The sequence below is a fragment of the Saimiri boliviensis genome, chromosome 2 (genome assembly GCF_048565385.1).
Source record: "Saimiri boliviensis isolate mSaiBol1 chromosome 2, mSaiBol1.pri, whole genome shotgun sequence".
NCBI classification, from domain to species: domain Eukaryota; kingdom Metazoa; phylum Chordata; class Mammalia; order Primates; family Cebidae; genus Saimiri; species Saimiri boliviensis.
The window spans coordinates 151,837,371-151,860,491 of record NC_133450.1 but is presented as its reverse complement, the minus strand read 5'-3'; the positions used below and the strand labels follow the sequence as shown (position 1 = coordinate 151,860,491).

General features: G+C 38.9%; 1 protein-coding gene across 15 annotated transcripts in view; it reads right to left on the bottom strand.

The window, feature by feature from the left end:
• Positions 1 to 23,121, bottom strand: part of TRPM3 (transient receptor potential cation channel subfamily M member 3) — a 919,012-nt gene that overhangs the window by 251,872 nt on the left and 644,019 nt on the right. For all 15 annotated transcript variants that reach the window (XM_074394685.1, XM_074394692.1, XM_074394688.1 and 12 more), the window contains exon 7: positions 6,111 to 6,285. In XM_074394685.1, coding sequence (XP_074250786.1) covers positions 6,111 to 6,285 — 175 coding nt within the window. The remainder of the gene's footprint in view (positions 1 to 6,110; positions 6,286 to 23,121) is intronic.

Below are 23,121 nucleotides of genomic sequence, written 5' to 3'. Positions count from 1 at the left end.
AATGACCACCACACAGAATGACAAGCCCAAGGGATGACAGACTATACTTGGGTTTCTAAAATGTCTAGTTTTCTGGTGACTTTCTCGTGTCTTTGGTCATTTTGATGTATATTTGCAGAGAAACATGCTTTTGTCACATCGCTGCTAGGAATATATAGTTACATAATTTGAAGCCATACAACACACATTTTTTTTTTATTTTTTTTTATCTTCAGTTAGTGTTCATTTACGCCTTTGCCTCAGCTAATCACAGAATGTAGGGACCCTTATTAAACATCCTTTAAACAGGAAGCTCAAATTTTTATTAGAAATGTATTCTCTATTTTCCTGCCCCTAAGCCATTGCTCATTTATTCTTCACGATATCCAATACAAATTTCATGGACACACAAAAATGTAGTCTCTTGGTGTTTTCCCAATTAATAGTTTCCCAAAAGTTAGTAATGGAGGACTAAAAAATTTGAAGGCTTTCTGCTACCAGCAAGCTTCTTGTCCTAGAGTATCTAAAAATGGTAAATCCAGATGATAATTTCCAGAATGAAGATGCCAAAATAAACATAAAAGTTGGTAATAAAATTTGGATGAATGCGGGGCATGTTTCTGGAACACAAACGCATTTGTATGCCTTTTTCACACTGACGCTTTTTATGGGTGAAGTACTTGCTCACTGATTGACAAATGAGGGGCTAGACAACACTTCTCTGCAATCTGACACTTCGGTTGACAATTATCAGGCAAAGTAATCTCTGATTTCAATGCCAGGAGCCTACATCCTGAAAGGTATTCCCAACTATGAGTACTATAGTTCACATCGCTCAAACACAAAAAGTAGAAGCCTAGTATTAAAAAACTTAGGTAATTCAAATACGATTTGGCTAGCATTAATTTCTTTTTGTTTAGTCATTCATGATTCAGAAATAAAATTTGATATTTCTAAAGCAAGGAGATTAAGTAGGGACAGTGACTAAATTTTAATTAATTTGTTACTCATTCTAAACAATGACAGATGAGAGAGAATCCATTATACCAATGAGAGAGATGTGGGAGTTTGGCCATTTCTTCAGGTGCCACAGAGCAGAGATAGTGAGAAAGAGACCCAAACAAGAATGTAATTGCAATTATCTCTTAGTTCATTTGAACCCATGTGCATTGTGATAGATGCAGTCCATCTTTTTCTATCCTAAGAAGTCTACAAAAGCTAATCCATTTTGTCAGTTACAATTTACTTCCAAAGTGCTTCTCTTTCAAATTCACATTCATAGAAGGGAATTTGAAGACAAAACTATAAAGTTCAGAAAGGTTAAAATGTAAAGTGTGATTTTGTTTTTTACTCCTTTAAGATTATAAAATGAAAAGCTATATAGCTGAATATACACATTTATAGTTCTTGGATCTGTATTATTTAAGAATCTTTAAATGAACATAAAACATTTGTAATCATATTTAAGTTACCAAAGTAATTGAAAAGATACTGATGCAGCCCTGAAATAAAGATTTCATGAACAGGATATATATGTTCTGTATATCCAATTTTATGTGTATTATGATGGATTTATATTTATTTGCAGTGAAACATTTTTAACTATGTTGGACTTCATTGGAATTCAGAGAAGAAATCCTTCCAGGTGAAAAAGGTCTACTTGGGCCATTTTTTTTTCTTAATAAAAAGAAAGCTCATTACTGTAAGATAACATTATTTGGAAATGATTTTTAAAATTGGCTGCACATGTGTGGCTAGTCAATTTCTTATCAAGCTAAATAAACATGATTAAATTCTTGAAGTTACTCAGATGGCACAGAGAAACATTCTGACTTCATTTTATCATGATGAATTTATAATTGCTTTCCTAGAGCAAGAGCACACTTTTTTATCATAACACTACATATAAAACACAAAACTTCTCTTTAGACATCTATGTTCTTAATAATCATTTCTAAATGTTTCTTAAAGTTTAAAATTTTAATTTTAAGATGTCCCAAGATCTAAAATTATCCTTAATTCTTTACCTCTGCACTAGTTACGTGCATAAACTCAGATTCCTTGAGAATCAGCCATTGTTCATTCATAGTTTGTATAGATCTCATATAGATGGTGCTTTGCATACTTTGACTATAAGATAATTATAACAAAAACTGCTAATTAAAGTTAAAAGAGCATGGTATGTTTTACTCATAATTTTAGGGTTGGTGTATAATGGGCTGGGTAGGAAAAGGGAAAGAATCCACATGACACAGGGTCAATCCACTAGGACATTGGTTTATAACCAGGAATGCATTGATTTTTATTTCTTTGAAATACTAATAGTAAAACGAATGATTCTAAAGTATAATGAAAAGAGGAAGCTGAAGGCAACTGAAGTTCATATTTAAAAAACAGTATCATTGAAGTACTGTATGAGGAACACTAAAGCACATGCCATGAAACACATTTCAGTAAATGTTTATAATACACCAGAAGGGATTCTGGCCTGGGATCTTGGGTTGTGTGGCTTTGGACAAAGCACTTAACTTAAATAATAATTTAATTTAAATAATCTGGGTCCCATCCAGTTGTAAAATACATAACCTTTCTTCCATATTCTAACAGGATGGGCAATCTTATCACATATCTTAACCTTTTCAAGGCAGATAATCCAAGATCATGATAAATAATAGGCACTAGGTCCTGGCTTTCATTATGCATAGACCTGAGAAAACTGAAATGCTGAGGTCTATACTTTTCCATGAGTTTTCTGAAAAACAAAACAAACAAAACCCCCCCCAAAACAAAATCAAAACAAACAAACAAAAAACCCAGAAAAACAAAAGGTGTATTCTGAATGCAAATTTGCATCTACTTTGTAGAAATATCATAAAATAATTTGCAAACTAGAAAGCAAGATATAAGCCAAAGCTAAAAACTGTATTAAAATTATTAAGTTTATTTCTGAAAAACAGAACAAACTGCTAGGTTTAGAGGATAAGGAGAATCTTGGCTAAACTTTTAGTAAAACAAAGCACAATTAAGATCTTGAACTCAGGTTGGTTGTAGAGATAGAGAAGTTTGGGTACATATTCTCTTTTTAGGTTCTTTGCTATAAAATGGACCAATATTTACTATCAAAAAATAAGATAATAGTAATTTAACTAAATTTACCAGTAAAGCAAACTCCAACTTTGAGTTTACAAAAATTAGATTTTTTTTTTTCTTTTTTTGGTATCAGAGCTTTTGGGTTTGCAGTGTTAAGCTGGAGGCCCAATGCCTTTTGTTATTCCTCATTTCACAAACCTAGGTTCATCTGCTAACTAGGTAGCTGTGCTGTTTTAATGGCTTACATGGAATGCTGGGCTGCTGTCAAAGATGAGGAAGGGAATGGGAAGAGATGAGATGGTACTGACCTGCCATGCTCAGTTTCTATTTAAATAAGGCAGGCTGGGTACGAGAGGGATGGGCACGAGAAGGATGGGGGAGGGAGCATCCTGCTGTAGGTGAGCTCACTTGTCATTTTTGTTTTGTAATGCTTGTCTATTTAGTAAACTTACTGTGAGCATCTTGAGAGTGGCAATTAATTGTATGTTATTCTTTTTCACATCTCAGTGTTTGGCCTAGTGCATGTCATCCAGTAAACACTTACTGTATATTTATAGAAGGCATGAATACATATGCACAAGTATGTTTATCGCGGCACTGTTCACAATAGCAAAGACTTGGAACCAACCTAAACGCCCATCAATAATAGACTGGATAAAAAAATGTGGCACATATATATATCATGGAATACTATGCAGCCATAAAAAGGATGAATTTATGTCCTTTCCAGGGACATAGATGAGACTGGAAACCATCATTCTCAGCAAACTAGCACAAGAACAGAAAACCCAACACTTCATATTCTCACTCATAAGTGGGTGTTGAACAATAAGAACACATGGACACAGGGAGGGGAACATCACACAGTGGGGCCTGTTGGGGGTTAGGGAGTGAGGGGAGGAATAGCATTAGGAGAAATACCTAATGTATATGATGGGGTGATGGATGCAGCAAACCACCATGGCACGTGTAAAACTGTGTAACAAACCTTCACGTTCTGCACATGTACCCCAGAACTTAAAGTATAATTAAAAAAAAGTCATGAATAAAGGACCATCATCTCATTTGGGGCTTTCTTCCCCCACAAATTTCCTGTGTTAGGGGAACTGATTCGATTAGGAAGTCCCTTATTTAAAACATCTATGGCTCCTCTGAGTTTTCCCCCTTAAACTCTCTCACACCTTGGAACGGCTTATTTTGATCTTGTAATTTACAAGAGTGGCTGGATTTCAGCATTTGATCAGTGGGAACTCAGATTGGAAAGAAGTGCTGTGAAGCGGGACTCATTCCTGGGTTTTGGGCTTTGAACTGTTGAAAGTAGCATTAGAAGCTTAACAGACCAAGGAAAGGGCATGAGGGGTTCAAGAGGAGTTTACAAAGGACCAGAGTGGTTACCATTACAGAGATTTTACCTTCTCAGCCTGTCTAGAAAAACCTGATGGTACAATCTACCACATATCTTCACAGTGACTTGGCAATGCTGGTGTTTGAAGGCCAAGCCTGGAAGCTGAACATCTCAGCTTCTCTGAAGTTACCAACCTGCACCATCTGGTCCAGACTGGCTATGCTTCATGTGTTAAAACCCAGTTCTTAAAAGAAGACATTTATGCAGCCAACAAACGTATGAAAAAACTCATCATCACTGGTCATCAGAGAAATGCAAACCAAAACCACATTGAGATACCAACTCACGCCAGTTAGAAGGGTGATCATTAAAAAATCAGGAGATGGGCCAGGCGCGGTGGTTCACGCCGGTAATCCTTGCACTTTGGGAGGCTGAGGCGGGTGGATCAGAAGGTCAAGAGATCAAGACCATCCTGACCAACATGGTGAAACCCCATCTCTACTAAAATACAAAAGAATTAGCTGGGCATGGTGGCATGTGCCTGTAGTCCCAGCTACTCAGGAGGCTGAGGCAGGAGAATTGCTTGAACCCAGGAGGCAGAGGTGAGCCAAGATTGTGCCACTGCACTCCAGCCTGGTGCCTGGCAACAGAGCAAGACTCTGTTTCAAAAAAAAAAGTCAGGAGATAACAGACTCTGAAGAGGATGTGGAGAAATAGGAATGCTTTTATACTGTGTTGGGAGTGTAAATTAGTTCAACCATTGTGGAAGACAGCATGGTAATTTCTCAAGGATCTAGAAATAGAAATACCATTTGATCCAGCAATCCCATTACTGGATATATACCCAAAGGATTATAAATCATTGTTATAAAGACACATGCACACATATGTTTATTACGGCACTGTTCACAATAGCAAAGAATAGGAACCAATCCAAATGCCCATTGATGATAGACTGGATAAAGAAAATGTACACTGTGGAATACTATACAGCCATAAAAATGGATGAGTTCATATCCTTTGCAGGAACATGGATAAAGCTGGAAACCATCATTCTCAGCAAAGTGACACAAGAACAGAAAACCAAACTTTATGTTCTCACTTATAAGTGGGTGTTGAACAATGAGAACACATAGACACAGGGAGGGGAACATCATACACCAGGATCTGTCGGCAGGGTGGGGGCTAGGGGAAGGATAGTAGGGGGTGGATGGATAGGGGAGGGACAGCATTAGGAGAAATACCTAATGTAGATGATGGGGTGATGGATGCAGCAAACCACCATGGCACATATATACCTATGCAATAAACCTGCACGTTCTGCACATGTACCCCAGAATTTAAAGTATAATACTTAAAAAAAAAATACTTGCTTCTCATTTTTGGGAGGAGGAGAAGAAGATAGGAAGAGAAGAAAAAGGAGACCACAGCCTATGACCTCCTCTCTTTTCCTCACCCTTTTTATTATCGGTGTGGCTTTTATAGAATTTCCCACTTCATAGGACATTTAGAATATGTTCCTTCGTTCATCACCACAGCCCTCCCATGGCAGACATGTTTTAGACAAAGTGTTCCTAGCTGGTTCTGATTTGAGGTCTTGGTTGAGCTGCTGAAAACATAGTCCACTCACACCCTCATTTCTGAGCATTGAACACAGGCTTTAAGGTTCTTTTATGGGGCCTGGAAAGTTACCTACCCGCCTTCTTCTGAGTATTTATGCCCAAAGGCCAGGATGTCAGATGCCCGTCCACTCCCATCACAGACAACCACCGGCACGGGAGGAGTGTCTCGAAGGTACTCCAAAACAATCGAGATCACATTGGGTCCTCCTTCCACTATGAGCGCCACCACGGGAACACCTTGACCGATTCCTGCATTAAAAAAGGAAAAGAAAAGGAAAAAAAAAGAGAAAAGAACACAAAGCCAGCAAACCAAAGAAACAAAAAGAGAAACAAAAAGCACAAACTAAAATTACTGAGCACGGGGGAGGTAGCAACACATGAGGGGCTACAGTACTGAGCAAGAATTTACAGAAAACCCTTCAGCCGAATTTTCCCACTAGAAAGTCTATTTGACTGCCCTCTCCCCATAACTCTGAGGATGCTGGGGCCAGCGAAGGGACGGGGTTTCATACTTTACAGGGGAGGGCCTGGGGTGAGGAGGGAGAAAAAGGAATTAGTTAACAGCCAAAGCATCAGACCAGCAGCCAGGAGCATGGAAGCTGAACATGGTCTGAAGCAAGTCTTTTATCTTTCCAAAGGGTCTCTTTCCTATATGAAAAGTAGGAAGTTAAAAAATACCACCTCCCTGAAGTTATCACAGTGGTTAGAAAATGCCTACATGGCTCTTTTTATTAAAGACTATCAAAATCAGCTGGGAACATATTTTAGCTTGTTGAATCAACTACTGGCTGAATTATGGGTCTGTCTTTGGCCATAGATAATCAGATTGATGATTATTATTATTATTATTATTTTTGAGATGGAGTATCGCTCTGTCGCCCGGGCTGGAGTGCAGTGGCACAGTCTCAGCTCACCGCAACTTCCGCCTCCCAGGCTCAAGCAATTCTCCTACCTCAGTCACACGAGTAGCTGGGATTACAGGCACGTGCCACCATGCCTGGCTAATTTTTGCATCATTATTGAATCTTGACAGCATGATTGTCATGATGAATCACCCAGGAGATATGGCATCTGCCATTATTGCATCTGCCACTACTGAACAAGGAGCTAGGCACGTGATGTGAGTTCAGAAAACATTTGTTGGATTCCGTTGAATTAAGGGTTTTCCAGAAGTATTTAAGCCATTTATGCTGAGCCAGAGACATTTCCTTTTTTAGGTGAAAATTGCTTTAATAGCTGTAGGCATGGTTCAACTGAACCTTAAAGAGAAGTAATAAAATCAAATGTCCATGAGAGACACGACAAGAAAGAAAAATTCATTTTTAAGTGATATTTCAAGTATGATTTTTTATTGAATACCTTCCTTTTGTTCAATTTGTTATCACACTGTATTTTTTCTCTCTGCTGCCTCAGAATAGTAAAGGAATTGAAAGTACTGTAAAAATGAGCAGGCCTTAGAGGGCACACGCAGCAGTTATCTTAAAAAAGAGATAATCAGAATTCTGTGCCACTTTCATAAACATAAACTAAAATAAAACGACTCTTGAACATCTGAGTTCTCCCTTTTACTTCTTTAGCTATGCTTGTATCTGATATCAAGAAACTGCTTCCCAGTGATGAGTAATAGTTTGGGATTTGGTTTCTTGCCCTATTAGTAAAAGATATTTTTGAATTACGTGACCTGTTTTACTTCTAAAGCATAAATATTTTAGTCTCCTAGGGCTTTATCTCATCTAACTTGATGTTTTTCCTGGTTTGATTTTCATCTTAAAAAAATGATCCAAAATGCCAGTTACACAAGCATGGGTGCTGTTGTGCATTTCCACTTAAAACATGCAAAAGAAAATGATGATTGTTGATCAAGGCAAGATGCCAAGGTTTCTTTCAGTTCCCCAGAGGGAACTAGGAGAGAGAAGTGACCTGGGGACCCATGAGTTTTCTGTGGATGAGAAGGTTTTGAGAATTACTTTCAAATTCAAGAAGAGAGAGGTGAAATGCCTTACTGTTCTGTTTGACGCAGGGTTCCTTAGTGACTCAAACAATAGGTCTCCTTAAAGCTCTCTTTGGGTGTCTGTAAAGGATATACTTTGCTTATTGCTGCTGATTATGAAGACTGAGTAAATTTCTGTTGAAAGGTACTTTAAAGATTAAGGGCTGGCCAGGTGTGGTGGCTCACGCCTGTAATCCCAGCACTTTGAAAGGCTGAGGTGGGCAGATCACCTGAGGCCAGGAGTTTGAGAACAGCCTGGCTAATATGATAAAACGCCACCTCTACTAAAAACACCAAAAAACAAAACAAAAAAAATAAAAATAGCTGGACGTGGTGGTGGGTGCCTGTAATCCCAGCTACTCGAGTGGCTAAGTCTGGAGAACTGCTTGAACCTGGGAGGCAGAGGCTGCAATGACCCAATATCGTGCAATTGCACTCCAGCCTGGGAAGCAAGAGTGAAACTCCATTTCAAAAACAAAATAAAAATAAAAAAAAGACTAAGCCCTAACTTGAAATGTTAATACAACATTTGTCTTTGAGAGGGAAATCGCTGTCATGAAAATATCCACCCCACAGGGATTTGTATTTTGTAACATGCCTTGCAAAAGATAGCCTATTTTCCATTGTTAAAGGTTATTTTATGAGGTATTTCCCAAAGTATTACGTTGGTGCAAAAGTAACTGCCGTTTTGGCCATACTATTTGTTTTTCCCTTGATTTGCTTTAGCACATGCTCTGACCTCACTGACTTCATATTAAGGAACAATACCCTATACCTGCTGTTTTATATCGAATGACATATTTAGACCCATTCTAGGATCTTCTAAGATAGCCTAGAATATGCCAAGTTCTGACTCTTGGATTCTGTTGGTGGCATCTTTACTCCAACTCACAGACCAAGTGTGATCCACTCAGTGTTCTCATGGAGGGAGAAGTCCTTAACATGGACCTTCTACCGTGCTCCGGTGATCTAGTGTCTACAAGACAGCAGGAAAGATGGCTGGATACCCCCTCTCCATTTGAGAACATACATAGGTAAAAGGATTAAATTTCATAGGCTGACTGGTTTGAGAGTATTATACAGTCAGTTTATTCTCTGCCAATATATTTGTTAATGTATCAAAATATTATACACACACACACACACACATTTCGTTACATTTGGTGCTAAAAAATGAATGGAGCAAACTGTCATCTTTTTCATAAATGCTGAATATACCTATGCTTCCAAATTCTCTCTTATTGTTTTCAGTGATAATACATGAACATTTGTCCCATAGATAATAAAAGCCTTTGTAGCCTAAAAACAAAAGCAGTTTTGAATTTCTTAGTTACGAGAGGTAGAATATCAAACTATGCCTAAAAATATCATGCTTAGTGTAAGTTAACCAAGATATGTTAACATTAAGCCTTTCTGTCAGGTCACACACACACTTACACACATACACATATTGTCTTCATTTTTGGCAAAAGAAAATGACAGCAGATAAGTAGTAGTGACCTAAAGTGGGAGTCCGTAGCCTGTTTTCTGGATGCAAGGATCTTAGAATATGTTTGTGAATTTGATAAAAGCCAGTGTCACTTTCTCTATAAAAGTAAATATACATGTGGGTAGACACAAAAATGTTTCTATGCAATTTCAGGGGCTTTATGGATCCTTGAAACCTATTTTAGCTGATCATAAGCCTATGAATAACTTGTGAATGGACCCCTTGCAAAACCCCACCCTAATCACATTATTACTGCCCAGTGACATTGATTGGCTAAACTTTCCAGAGCGAAACATTGTATATAGCAGTAGTCTCCAACCTTTTTGACACCAGGGACTGGTTTCATGGAAGACAAGTTTTCCACAGACAGTGGAGGGGGACGGTTTGGGGATGATTCAAGTGCATGACATTTATTGTGTACTTTATTGCTATCATTACTGCATTGTAATATGTAATGAAATGACATACAACTCACCGTAATGTAGAATCAGTGGGAACCCTAAGCTTGCTTTCCTGTGACTAGATGGTCCCATCTGGGGGTGATGGGAGACAGTGACAGATCATCGATGACACATTAGATTCTCATAAGGAGCATGCAACCTAGACCCCTTGTTTGCCCAGTTCACAATAGGGTTCACACTCCTATGAGAATCTAATCTGCAGCTGATCTGACAGGAGGCAGAGCTCAGGTGACAACGTGAGTGAAGGGGACTGGCTGTAAATAAGACCAAGCTTGGCTCACTTACCAGCCACTCACCTCTTTCTGTATAGCCTGGCTCCTAACAGGACATGGACCAATACCAGTCTGTGGACGGGGAATCGGAGACTCCTAGATAGGATATCACCCTACTCTCTTTCCATTCTCCTCTTTCTTCCATGTTTTTCTTTTTCTGTTCATACTTTTTTTTTCTTAATTAAGTCTTGGACATAAGATACTTAAAAATCTCTAGCAAGATTCACAATCTTATAAATTAGAATCTGCAGGATATGACTTCATAGAAAAGGAACCGCTTCTTAGGAAATGTCAAGAATGCTACATTTTCATTTGTGACATAAAGAAAACATTTTGGGAATCCACTGTATATCCAGCTGGGCTGGATTCATAGGGCTCACTGCCATTTTCTTTATGCACATAAAGAAACTAATACAAGTTCCTTTGAAGATCCTTACAAATTTGTCTCTCACTTAGCTAAACCTATTGGTCATTCATTGAAAATAAATGAATAAAATAAAAAGTTGTTTAGATTTAAATTTTAAAAATATAATCTGTAGGAAAAAAAATACCTGGATACCCCCAGGTCCCTTTTCTGGTGAATATTTGTTCTTTGGTTTTGGGATAAAGTAAGCCAATTCCCTTGTTGATTGCAGTCATTTTCTACCATCACCAAAGACTTTTCATAATTCTCAGAACTTTCCATTAGAATTTAATTTGAGAGCAATGTAAGGTTGCTTTAAGCAGAAATAGTCAAGATGCTTGCCACACTCACCAGCTTTTGCAATTTTGGAACTGGAAGCATTAGAGCTTACAAAAATGTGAGCCTGAATAACAGATTGAACAGCTCTGCTTTCTGCAGGGTTTTAGGTTACCCCAGAGTTTTCTAATTACATACTGAACCCTAAGTCCTTGCATAAGATAATCTCTTAGACTTTTGTCACATTTTGTTCCAACTGCTAGGCAATTCAGACGGGGCTCCCAAAAAACTCAAAGTGTCTAAATTGCCATAAGCAAAGACTGGGTCAAGTATTGTGAGGGAGAGAGGTGGCAGGAATGAAAGAATGTCTTAAAAACCCAAGCTGTCTTTTCTTCTTAATTATCATCTTTTTTTTTTTTTTTAAACAGCAATTAAAAAAAAAACCCAGCAATTAACTCTCTTTGCTGATATAAAACCATAATCTATCATCAGTTTAGCTATTTGTGACAACATTTGGTGTGTAATAGTAAAATGCCTGGGTAATGGAGAATTTTGATCAAACTAAATTAACACTTCGGTTTTATGTCAAGGTCACCACAGATGATCTAAAGTGCTTGTGAGCCTGAGGGATAATTTATTTGCTGTTGGAAACTGGCTCATATTTACATGGAGACAGAGCATAGAAGATCATTCTCTGAAAAGACTATATATAGACGGTGTTCATTAAGTTAAGTATCAGTAAGGGAGTTGCCATAGAAACTGGTGATAACCTTAATGACTACAGGCCACAGATCATGGTTATTACAGTATAGGTCATTTAAAAAGGGGATTTGCACTTTAAGTGACAGATAACTTCCTGATGATCTTGAACAATTTAATACGAAGTCTATCAGTGGTAGGTTGGTAACTTGTGTTTAGTAGCTAAAGCCATGTCCTAATAACATGAACACAGTTAACAATTCTTCATCTTGCCAGCTCCAGGATTATGTTAATTTTGATGATTAAAAGTCTGTGAAGAGAATTCATGTGCTTTGACATTATGCATCCATGGGGAGAGCTGCAACCTCCACCTCCCGGGTTCAAGCCAGTCTCCTGCCTCAGCCTCCCGAGTAGCTGGGATTACAGGCGCCTGCCACCATGCCCAGCTATTTTTTGTATTTTCAGTAGAAGTGGAGTTTCACCATATTGGTCAGGCTGGTCTTGAACTCCTGACCTCAGGTAAGACACCCTCCTTGACCTCCCAAAATGCTGGGATTACAGGTGTGAGCCACTGTGCCCAACCCATTTTGCCTCATTTTAATGGGCACCAATTTACTGCCTACTTAAGAAATAATGGCTAAAGTTTGCATACTACCACAGCTCTTTACAAATAGTTTCAGCATTAGATTCTTGGTGTCCTTCACTACTTGGTGCATCTCTTCAGTGGCCTGGAAAGTGTGAGATGAATTTATGAAAACTACATAATAGCTTACATGTGCTAATCAGCGGTATCTCATAACAGTCAAAACTATTTTGTTCTTACTAAGTTTAAGGTGCTTCTTACAATTAGGAAGATTCCTAGTTGTGAATACATGAATATTGAGGTACAACTCTGGAAATATTATTGTACAGACAAATAATATTTTAATATATTATATTTTTGCAAAAGGAAATGTGATTAGAAATCTTTGAGCTATTTAGGAGCAGAGTGAGCCCAAGAAAATATCTAGGGATGACATTTGAAAATAAACACATCTCATTTTAACTAGAATGTCCCTTAGGTCTTCTATGGAGGCAGATATTTTGGATATTGCCTTCATGTTATAGAGTTAAGAGAATTTATCTATTCAAGACAATCTAACTATAACTGGAATGTATCTGACCTTACTTGTAAATGGGTAATAAACTCAGGTATCTTTTAGTGAAAATTTGTGATGTACCCAATTGGTGAATGTCAAACCCAATGCAAACCAATCCTGTATGCTATATATATTTTTGCCATCACAATCCTGCATCAAAATTGATGCCCAGGAAAGCATTTGGAAATATGAAGTACCACACAAGCTATTAAACAGCCGACATGCAACAAGATATTTCACTTCTAAATACTTATGGTTTTCTAGACAGAAAGAAATTTCTTGAAAGATGGCTTGGGTCCTTCCCTGAGGTTGGAACTTCCCAAGGCATATGTTTCTAATCCACTTTGGAAGTAGGCAAGGGTAAAAATAACATGAATTTCTTAAATGTCTTTTTCTCTATTACCAGTTTCTATGGCAACTCCCTTACTGATATTTAACTTAATGGACTCCCTCTATATACAATCTTTTCATATTTAAAGGTAATAGCAATACTCTAGAATAAACATGCTTGTATATTTGATCTTAGCATGTGAAATTTTAGCAAATTTGGCTGCAGATAGGGTGATGTCAAGACACTAAAAATATAGAGTTTGGATTAATGAGAATGCCTTCCTCAGTGATAAAAAAAAAAACGGAAAACTGATGGTACACAGCATATCTTTTCCTAGGGACTGATAATGCAGAATCTATTAAATTAATATGGAAAACCACATATTTTTTTCTGTTTTCAATACTGCCAGACGAATCTATTTTGTACATTATCAACGCTCCAGGTATTTTCACAGCAATCCTGTACTAGCCCCCATCAATTGGCCTTCATTTGGGGCATTGCCTTCTTGCTTTGCTTTTCTATCTAGTAATCAGAGGACAAAGAACAGAAGCCAGGGAGTGGATGAATGGATTGAATGGGAAATCTTTTAAGCCAGCCGAAGAAGTCACTGTGGCATGTGTACTGAAAACACTCATAGTGTCCACCCTATCCACTCTCCTCTATCAGAGAACAGACCTGTCCATGGCATAGAAGGAGCAGCCTTCCCTGACTTTTTTCAAAGCTGGCTGATCTTACATGGATATCAGACCGCAGTGAGCCAGGTTTGCTTTCCTGGAATTGAAGTGGAGGTCCTGAGCCCAAGGTCAGTAACTGGGAGGTGGGCTTCCACGGCACGTAGACTTGGGAGTGAAGCCTCTGTTAGTGGTGGTCCTTGGGACCAACCATGTGAGGAAGGTAAGTCAATGAGCAAAAAAGCTGTATGCAGGTAGAAAACAAAGGAGCCGAGGGGCACCGTGGAGAGAGGGAGAGATCACGCGACTCCAGGGAGAGGAAAGGAAGTAGTATGAGGGAGGAGGGAAGGAGAGAGGGGAGAGAAAAGAGTGAGAGTCTATGAAAGAGACAGCAGGAGAGGGAGAGAAGGAGAGAGAATAAAAAAGAATGAAAGAAAGCAGAGAAGAGAGAGGGCATCTACGAAAGAGAGGGAGAGGAGAATAAAAGAGGGAGAGAGAAGAAGAGAAAAGGGAGGGGAGAGAAAGGGAGACAGGAGAGAGAGAAGGAGGTGGAGAGAGAGAGTACATTAAAATAGTTGGGCTTATTGGTGACTTTTCAGGCCTATTTATAGTCACTTGGCCGTGGTTCCTGCAGAGAGTCCCCTATTCACCAGAGGTAGGCAAAGCTTTTTGCATAAAGGCTATATAGTAAATGTTAATATTTTAGACATTGCAGGCCAAAGGGCAAAGTAGAGAAAATTGTTCAGGTACTTATGTAGTAAGAGAGAGAGAAAACATTTCTACACAATTTTGTGTAATTAAAATTGAAAATACGACTGAATATATACATGTTTTAAAATACAGACTCACTAATAAAAATGGAATTTTTGTATGAATGCTGATATTTGAACTTCATTTAGTTTTCATGCCACAAAATATTATTCTTTTGATTTATTTCCAAATATTTAAAAAAATAAAAGAACTTCTTAGCCCATGAGCTAAATAAAAATAGTGTGGCTTATAATTTGCCAACCCTTCCTATAGACATATTTCTACCTCCTTATAAAATGTACTCATTTGTGACTGGACACAGTGGCTTATGCCTGTAATCCCAGAACTTTGGGAGGCCAGAGCAGGAGAATCACTCGAGGCCAGGAATTCAGGATCAGCCCAGGCAATATAGCAAGAACCCGCCTCTACAAAAAATATTTTATAACATTAGTGGGGTTTGATAGCATGTGCCTGTAGTCCCAGCTACTCAGGAGAATGAGGTAGGAGAATCACTTGAGCCTGGGAAGTTGAAGCTGCAGCGAGCCGTGATGGTGCCATTGCACCAAAGCCTGAGTCACAGAGTGAGGCCTTGTCTCAAAAACAAACAAACAAACAAAGAAACAAACAAACAAACAAAAACCATATAGCCCTTTATGTACTTTACATGAGGTTATCATGATCAAACATTCCTCTCTCCAGCCATCCCTCCGCTTGCTTTACCGCAGTCTTCACCTGTCCTTTATCCTGAAGGTTCAGAGGGGTTGTTTTCTAACTACAAAAACCTGACAGGGAGAGAGTACAGACAGTCCCTCACTTAGAATGATTCACCTTGCAATGTTTCAATTTTACAATGATGCGAAAGTGATACATATTTAGTAGGAATCCTACTTCTAGTACTCATACAACCATTTTTTTTATTTTCCATAAATTACATGGAATATTCAACACTTTACTATAGAATAGGCTTTGTGTCACATGACTGTACCCATGTGTAGGCTCATGTGAGTGTTCTGGGCACGTTTAAGGGAGGCGAGGCTGTGCTATGATGTTGGGCAGGTTGTGTATTTAGTTGTGTTTTCAACTTAAAATTGTTTAACTGGACATAACCCCATCATAATTTGAGGAGCATTTGTACTTGCACTTGAGGGTCCTTCGTATGAGAATTTGGAGTAGCAGATTTTTTTTTTTTTTTTTTTTTTTTTTTTTTTTTTTTTTTTTTTTTTTTTTAGTGGGACTTTAAGATGAATGATTCAGGTCAATGCTGAGTATAGGCCTAATACCCTATTTAGCGTCAAGAGGGGTTTCCTTTCCAGCCTAACTGATGATTGTGTGGGAAGGCTGCTTACCATATGGGAAGCTACTCTGCATCTCTCACATAAAGAGAAAAGGAGTCACCTGTGTGGTTTCTCAAGAAACTTCACCCTGACAACGAAGAGTTTAGATCAGATCTTCTCAAAGGTTTAAGACCCAGGGCAGAAAGAGCAGTCACTCCTCTTTGAATATCCCCAGCTTCTGGAGAGCAGTACCACCCTCACACTCCAGAGAGGCCGGGCCTTTTGCCTGATCCCTTCCTGGCACCATGGACCCCAAGACTCGCTTGACTGCAGTGGGCCTTCCTAGAAGGGCTTACTCACCACACCCATCTCCATCCTGCACTCTGGACCCCTTGACCAGTCTCACTCTCTCAGAGGAGGCTTTTCAGCAGGCTTTGAGCTGCCTGTTTTTGCAACTGGGCAGAATCTGCCACATTGTCATTCTCAGTTTCTGCTTTCTAGGTCCGTAACTGCCTCTCCCCATCTGCCTGCTGGCTTCCTGTCTACCCCGGCTTTCCCTGATTAACTCCCAGCATGTACTGCTTTATCTATTTTGCCTCCCTGCTACTGTAAACCCTCACAGCCTTGCTGGACTCTACGGAGCTAACAACCTATAAGCTGGAACCATGCATATCCTAGAAGAGCAGAAATGGATCTTGATATATACTGATACACAAAAAGTATACAGTTGGCCTTATGTATCTGTGGGTTCCACATCTGTAGCCTCAACTGGATCGAAAATATTCTGGAAAAAAAAAAAGAAAAAAAGAAAAAGAAAAATTTCTGTACTGAACATTTTTCCTTGTCCTCATTCCCTAAACAATAAAATATAACAGCGATTGATGTAGCATGTATATTACATTAGGTACTATAAATAATCTAGGGGTTATTTAAGGCATCTGGAAAGGTGTGTGTAGCCTATATGCAAACACTATTTTAGAAAAGGGACTTCAGCTATGTCAGATTTTCCTATCTTTGGGAGATTTTCGAACCAATCCCCCATGGACATTGAGGGATGTTTGTATATTGATATTCTATACAGTATTTAATATATAGAGTAGGTTTATAAATCACAAAACTATTTTGAATAATAAATGAATTATTATTTATAAAGCCCTTAGACCCTGGCCCTTAAGAGTTCCATGCTTAAACACAGGTATAAAGATGCTTATTTATATTTATTAAGCTTATACAAAGTTTGTGTTTTAAATGTATAAATGATTCATGAAAAGAAAAGAAAAATGCATTTTACACATTTAAACTGAAAGAAGGCTCTGGCAAACAAGTAATTTGAAATAGGCTTTTCCAAAGTTTGAATACTCTCTCATGCAGACTGATAACATGCCAAGAAAGTCAAATTCCTTTCTCATGTATCCAAAAGGATAAAATTTTCTGCTTTGGGATAGGTGGCCTTTTGTATCACTCCTAGAATGTCTTCCCCCAGGGGCCTTTCCTTATTCATCAACCAGCTTGTTAAGTCTTTTAGTTCTGTGGGTTGGAAGGAGATATAAATGCTAAATAACAAAAGCCACAAGCCAACTCCGAGTGTATTATATACTCAGAAGCTAACTTAGCTTTTTATGTAATCAATGGGAGCAGTTACTCCCTTACGGCCAGATGGCTCTGATTGAAATATTCTGCTATTAATGTCAATACATTACCAGGACATCCAAGCAGCATTTTTTTGAATAATTTCAATAGAAAAAGGATGGCCAGTCCCACGGGCTGTAAGACAAATATTACTTTCGTAAAAGGGAAAAGCCAGCATATTTTCTTTGGAGCCATTGTTTGAAGGCTGAATGTTTTAATGTAATTGATCTAAGTCTACAAGAAAACTCCCCTAGACAAAGCTATAGTCTTAGTCTCTGCTCTGTGCAAAACCCACATCAAAAGTCAGACCTTTCCTTCTCAAATGTAAGGTAATCAGAGTGATTTTAACTCATTTTACTTTATAATACTCTACCCATACTCCTCTGCAAACATTCCAGGATCTAAGTCCACAGCCCATACAAGTTCCTTGGCTTCTTGACAAAATTAATAAGGAGCAAAACAGCTAAGGGAATTATGGATTGAAAAATCACAGGCAAGACCTGGTCCGTGATTCAGGGAAGAGCTGGGAAGGAAGGTGAATGGTTATAGTTAGGGAAATGGTATGCATATTAATTTGCTTTTTCCAAATTATAAAAATCGTTTTTTTCTTTGTACCTACTGAGAGAGACAGCAGTTACTTCTACCTGTTTCAAATGCAAAAAGCTCTATTTTCTCTTCAAGGAATTTTGTTTTTGATGTTTCTTCTGTGAGAAACTTATATTCATCCTTCAGGTCCCGGATTCAAAGACATGCTCATTTTGTGTTCTCATAGCATTTTCTTTTTCAAAGAAGCACATGCCAATAAATATACTTTATAAATTTTCGATCAACTATGATGGTATTAAAGAAAAAAATTCTGATAATACCTTATGTATATCTTTTGAAGTTTTATCTCATGAATTACATGAATAATGACTTATGATGGGGGTTTTGAACAGAGAAGAGATTTCTAGGCATCTCTTTTCTCTGTTGGGTATTTATTTCTGTATTCCCAACATAGCATATAATATTCTATATGTAGTAGTTGCTCAATGACATTTGGGGTACAAAGGAAGGCAGGGGACTAGGTATGGTGGCTCATGCCTGTAATCCCAGAACATTGGGAGGCCTAGGCAGGAGGACCACTTGAGCCCAGGAGTTCGAGACCAGCCTGGGAAACATAGGGAGATCTTGTCTCCACAAAAAATTTAAAAAAATTAGCAGGGGAATTTTTAGTGGTGTGTGCCTTTAGTTCCAGCTACTTTGGAGGCTGAGGTGGGAGGATTGCTTGAGCCTGGGAGGTAGAAGCTGAAGTAAGCTGTGATTGTGCCTCTGTGCTCCAGCCTGGGTGAAAGAGTGAGATCTTGTCTCTTAAAAAAAAAAAAAAGGCAGATAGGTTACATGACAATGTAATTATTTCCACAGAAATTTTAAAATTATTTATGAGAGGAGTAATTTTCCCTGACCTGAGATCCAAGGTAGACCGATGTAATCTAAATTCTCATGAAATCAGGAATTATACCAAATGCCGTTTCTCATTGCTCGTTGGTTTTCCTGTGGGCTACTGAGATTGCTTCCTAACTGACTTCCCTGCCTCTATAATGATCTTCGCTTAACTGCTAGCTGTCACTCATAAATACAGCCTTTCTGTAAATATATAATGGGTTCCCACTGTTTTCAGGAAAAGCCCACTCCTTTAGTGTGATATACAAGACTCCCCTTGTTTTGCACCCAACCTTCCTCTCCCTGTCTCCTTCTAGAGCTCTCTCTCTACCTTATCCTAGTCTCACCAGACTATCCTCACCATCTTCCACACAGGATGATTTTTAAACTTTCCCTTAGCCATACCAATCTTCAGATGAGTATCTTTCCTCACTCCTGGTTTCAAGAGGAGGAATTTTTCCTATGCGCACCCTTGGGCTTTCTCTGCCCCTTTACTCACTTGGCCACCCAGTGAATTTGAAAAGACTGACTGGGTTTGCTCAGCTCTGCCTGGCTCTGCTTCCTCTTGGCAGCTGCCTGCCTGCAGAGAACTGGAGATTTCCCAGCTCCTCCAGAAACCCAGACCCTAAAGATATGCAGTTAGGTGAGGAGGTAAAGACTCACCATGGGATTCTGCCCAAATTTGGAGTGTCATGAAGCCTACGTGGCCAATAAAACTAAAGTTCCATCTGTTCACTTGTCTCCTATAAGTAAATTTCAATGATATCTTGGGTTCTGCCAAGTATTTCTTTTTTTCTCAAATTGGTCATAACTTCTATGCAGAAAAGGGGTACTATTTCTTTCTTTATTTCTTGAGGCAGTATCTTACTCCTTCATTCAGGTTGGAGTGCAGTGGCATGATCTTGGCTCACTGCAGCCTCGACCTCCCAGCCTCAAGAGATCCTCCAGCATCATCCTCCAGAGTAGCTGAGACCACAGGCAGGCACCACCACATCCAGCTAAGATCTGTATTTTGATAGAGACAGGGTTTCGCCATGTTGCCCAGGCTGGGCTAGAACTCCTGGGCTCAAGTGATCTGCCTGCCTTGCCCTCCCAAAGTTTTGGATTACAGGTGTGAACCACCATGCCTGGGCCCCTGGGGGTACTATTTATTTTAGCCCATCAGAGGCCCCAAAGTCAAACTTTATTGTGTTACCAGTTCGCCTTCCTAACTTCTCAGCAAGTATTAATCATTTATTACTTTATGGTCCCATTTTTTTGAAAGAATATCTTTTGGTGATTATTGTATTCTACCTTGCTTTAAGGAGAGATTCTTCCACTTAACTGTAAGTAAGCTCATTCTCACAGACTCCCCGGCCCTTTCAGGTAACATTCTGATTCCTAGAGTGCCTCACGCTCAAAAGATAGTTTAAACACATGCTTATGAAATAAAACAGAAATAAAAGGTACAATACTTAGGATCCATACCTCAGGACTAGAAGAGCTGAAGGGACAGGAATAATATAATAATCATTAAGGGATGCCTGTCATACCTCCAGACTGTTGGGAGGTAACCTGCTGAAATGAAGATGACAGCCACTTGGGTGGCCTCATGGTGTCCTTTTATGGGCCTTAACTATGGGGCCTCAGCCATGGTCAGAGACCTACAGAAGAACATGCTGAGTTCCTTGGGTAGGTATTTCCATTTCACCTGTTCATCTGGATTATGTCTGAAAGAGCCCAGATTCTTAGGGATTCGAACAGCCAATTTCAGTTCAGCTGTCCTGCACTTTTAACACGAAGCCTCGCTATTTCTCAGAATTGAACCCAGCTAAAGTGACAAAGTGTCTGGACCACCAGGGAGAAATACATTAACAAAGGTTTACATTCTTCCCCTTGCTGGAAGGATGTCTACGAAGCTATTATTTCCTTCAGCTGAAATGAACAGGAACTATATGCCTGAAATGGGAACCTAATTCTGTTCCTCCTGAGGTGATTGGTATGTTTTCACAGCTCAAGTGCTGTAAGCTATGGATGACCTTCATTCACAACCAAGGTCATTAAAATAACCATTATCATATATGAGACAAAGGAAAGGCAATGATTATTCTGAGTCTAGTAACGGTATTTCATCCAATTTCTGATCCACAGTTGGGAAAAGTGATAAATTGTTATTTGATTATCTGGGCATCTTTTCCCAAAAATAACTTGTTAAGTCTAATGTGATCAAATCTTTACTGTGTCTAAATCCTTGGTGAGAAATATGGTTGACAATGTTGTGGGGAACCTTCTTTCCTCTGGAAAAGGAGCTCCCTTCATGTTTGCATGCACAGGGAGCTCCATTCCAGCCTCTTTACTTCTCTTCACATCTAGAATTGAACAACCTGATTGGTGGTGACTATTGTCTGTTACTGGGTAGAGCTGATCCTGCAGTAATGGGAAAATTAGCTTGTTTCTTCCTTTTCCTCCAGGGTCCAGTGCCAGTCAATCATCTTGGTAAAAACGTCTGCTACAGACCCAACTTTCTTCTCTGTTGAGGTGTCTTGGAGCTGAGGCAGGCCAGCAAATCCATTTGACTGTCACACTAGGTCATTCACTCCAACAAATTCATCATTAATGAAAATGATATTTTGATCTCCACCTGCCTGACTGTGGTGTCTAGCTCTTAATTTGAAGACCTGATACTTGATTGTATCCCGTCAAGAGCGGGATACAATTTAATGGATCTCTCCAAACTCCAACACCATGAACTGCAACACAGTCATTTCTGTTTCTGACATTCGCTTTGCAGCAGCATTGAACAAACTTGAGCCTCTGGTTCAACTCTGAACATGAACTTTTTTTTCAAGTACAACTATAACTTTCTCTGTAAGACAATTTTTTCTTGATGTCCTTAATATGCTTCTTACAGAGAAAAAAACAACTGCAACATGCAACATGTTAAAAAAGCTAATTACTACACACTGGCGTCCGTTGGGGGGAAGTGGGGGAGGGACGGGGGGGTGGGGAGGTGGGAAGAGATAGCATGGGGAAAAGTGACAGATACAGGTGAGGGGACAGAAGGCAGCAAACCACACTGCCATGTGTGTACCTATGCAACAATCTTGCATGTTCTTCACATGTACCCCAAAACCTAAAACGCAATTAAAAAAAAAATAATAATAAAAAAGCTAATTACAAATGTAACTAGAACAAAGTTGCTTGTGAATTTCTGGGTTGTAGTGAGTGATTTAATGTAATGCAGTCCACTGGGCCAATTGAATATAACAATTTCTCTCCCCCTAAGGAGAAGTAGTCATTGCTGAGCACCTGCCAGGTATAGGCACTCAGCCAGATGGGTTGCATATCTTACCCAATCTGCTCAACAACCTTCTGATAGAGATATAGTTGACCCTTGAACAACATGGGTTTGAACTGCATGGGGCCACTTATATGCAGATTTTCTTCTACCTCTGCCAGTTCCTGAGACAGCAAGACCAACCCCTCCTCTTCCTCTTTCTCCTCAGCCTACTCAATATGAAGATGATAACGATGAAGACCTTCATGATGATCCACTTCTACTTAATGAATAGTAATATATTTTCTCTTCTTCTTCCTTATGATTTTCTCTTCTTCCTTATGATTTTCTTAATATGATTTTCTTTAACTTACTTCATTGTAAGAATACAGTATATAATACACAAAATATCTGTTAATTGGTGGTTTATAACTTCTGATCAACAGTGGGCTATTAATAGTACTTTTTTTAAGCAGTCAAAAGTTATGGATGAATTTTTGACTAATTATCTAAGTCCAGCATTGTTCAAGGATCAACTATATCGTTATTTCCATTTTACGGTTAAGGAAACTGAGGCATAGAGGATAAATTGCAAAATTCACACAATTAATAAGTATCAGAACTGGTTGCCAGCAAAGTCCTGTTAGGAAATCTACAGTCTGAATTCTTGGTGCACTACTGAGTTGTCTCTCACCAAGGTGACCAGATAATTTATCATACAATCAGGACATATCTGCAAGTAAAGCGGTCATCATTAGTAATTACTCCGGGATGATAGGTATAAACTAGAGTTATTTAATCCCAAACAAACCAGTATATACAGTCATTCTACCTTGCTCATATCTTAGGGTCTCAAACTGGTTTCTGGTAGCTTTTAAATATAGATACCAATCTCAAAATTTTAAAACGGGGCCTGAGTTTGTTTATTGTTCCTTTGTTCTTCTCTTCCTGGCTTAAAAGGACCAAGACTCACTGTTTAGCTGTTTCCTGGGATGGGGTTTCTCGTGCCATCTAAATCACAGG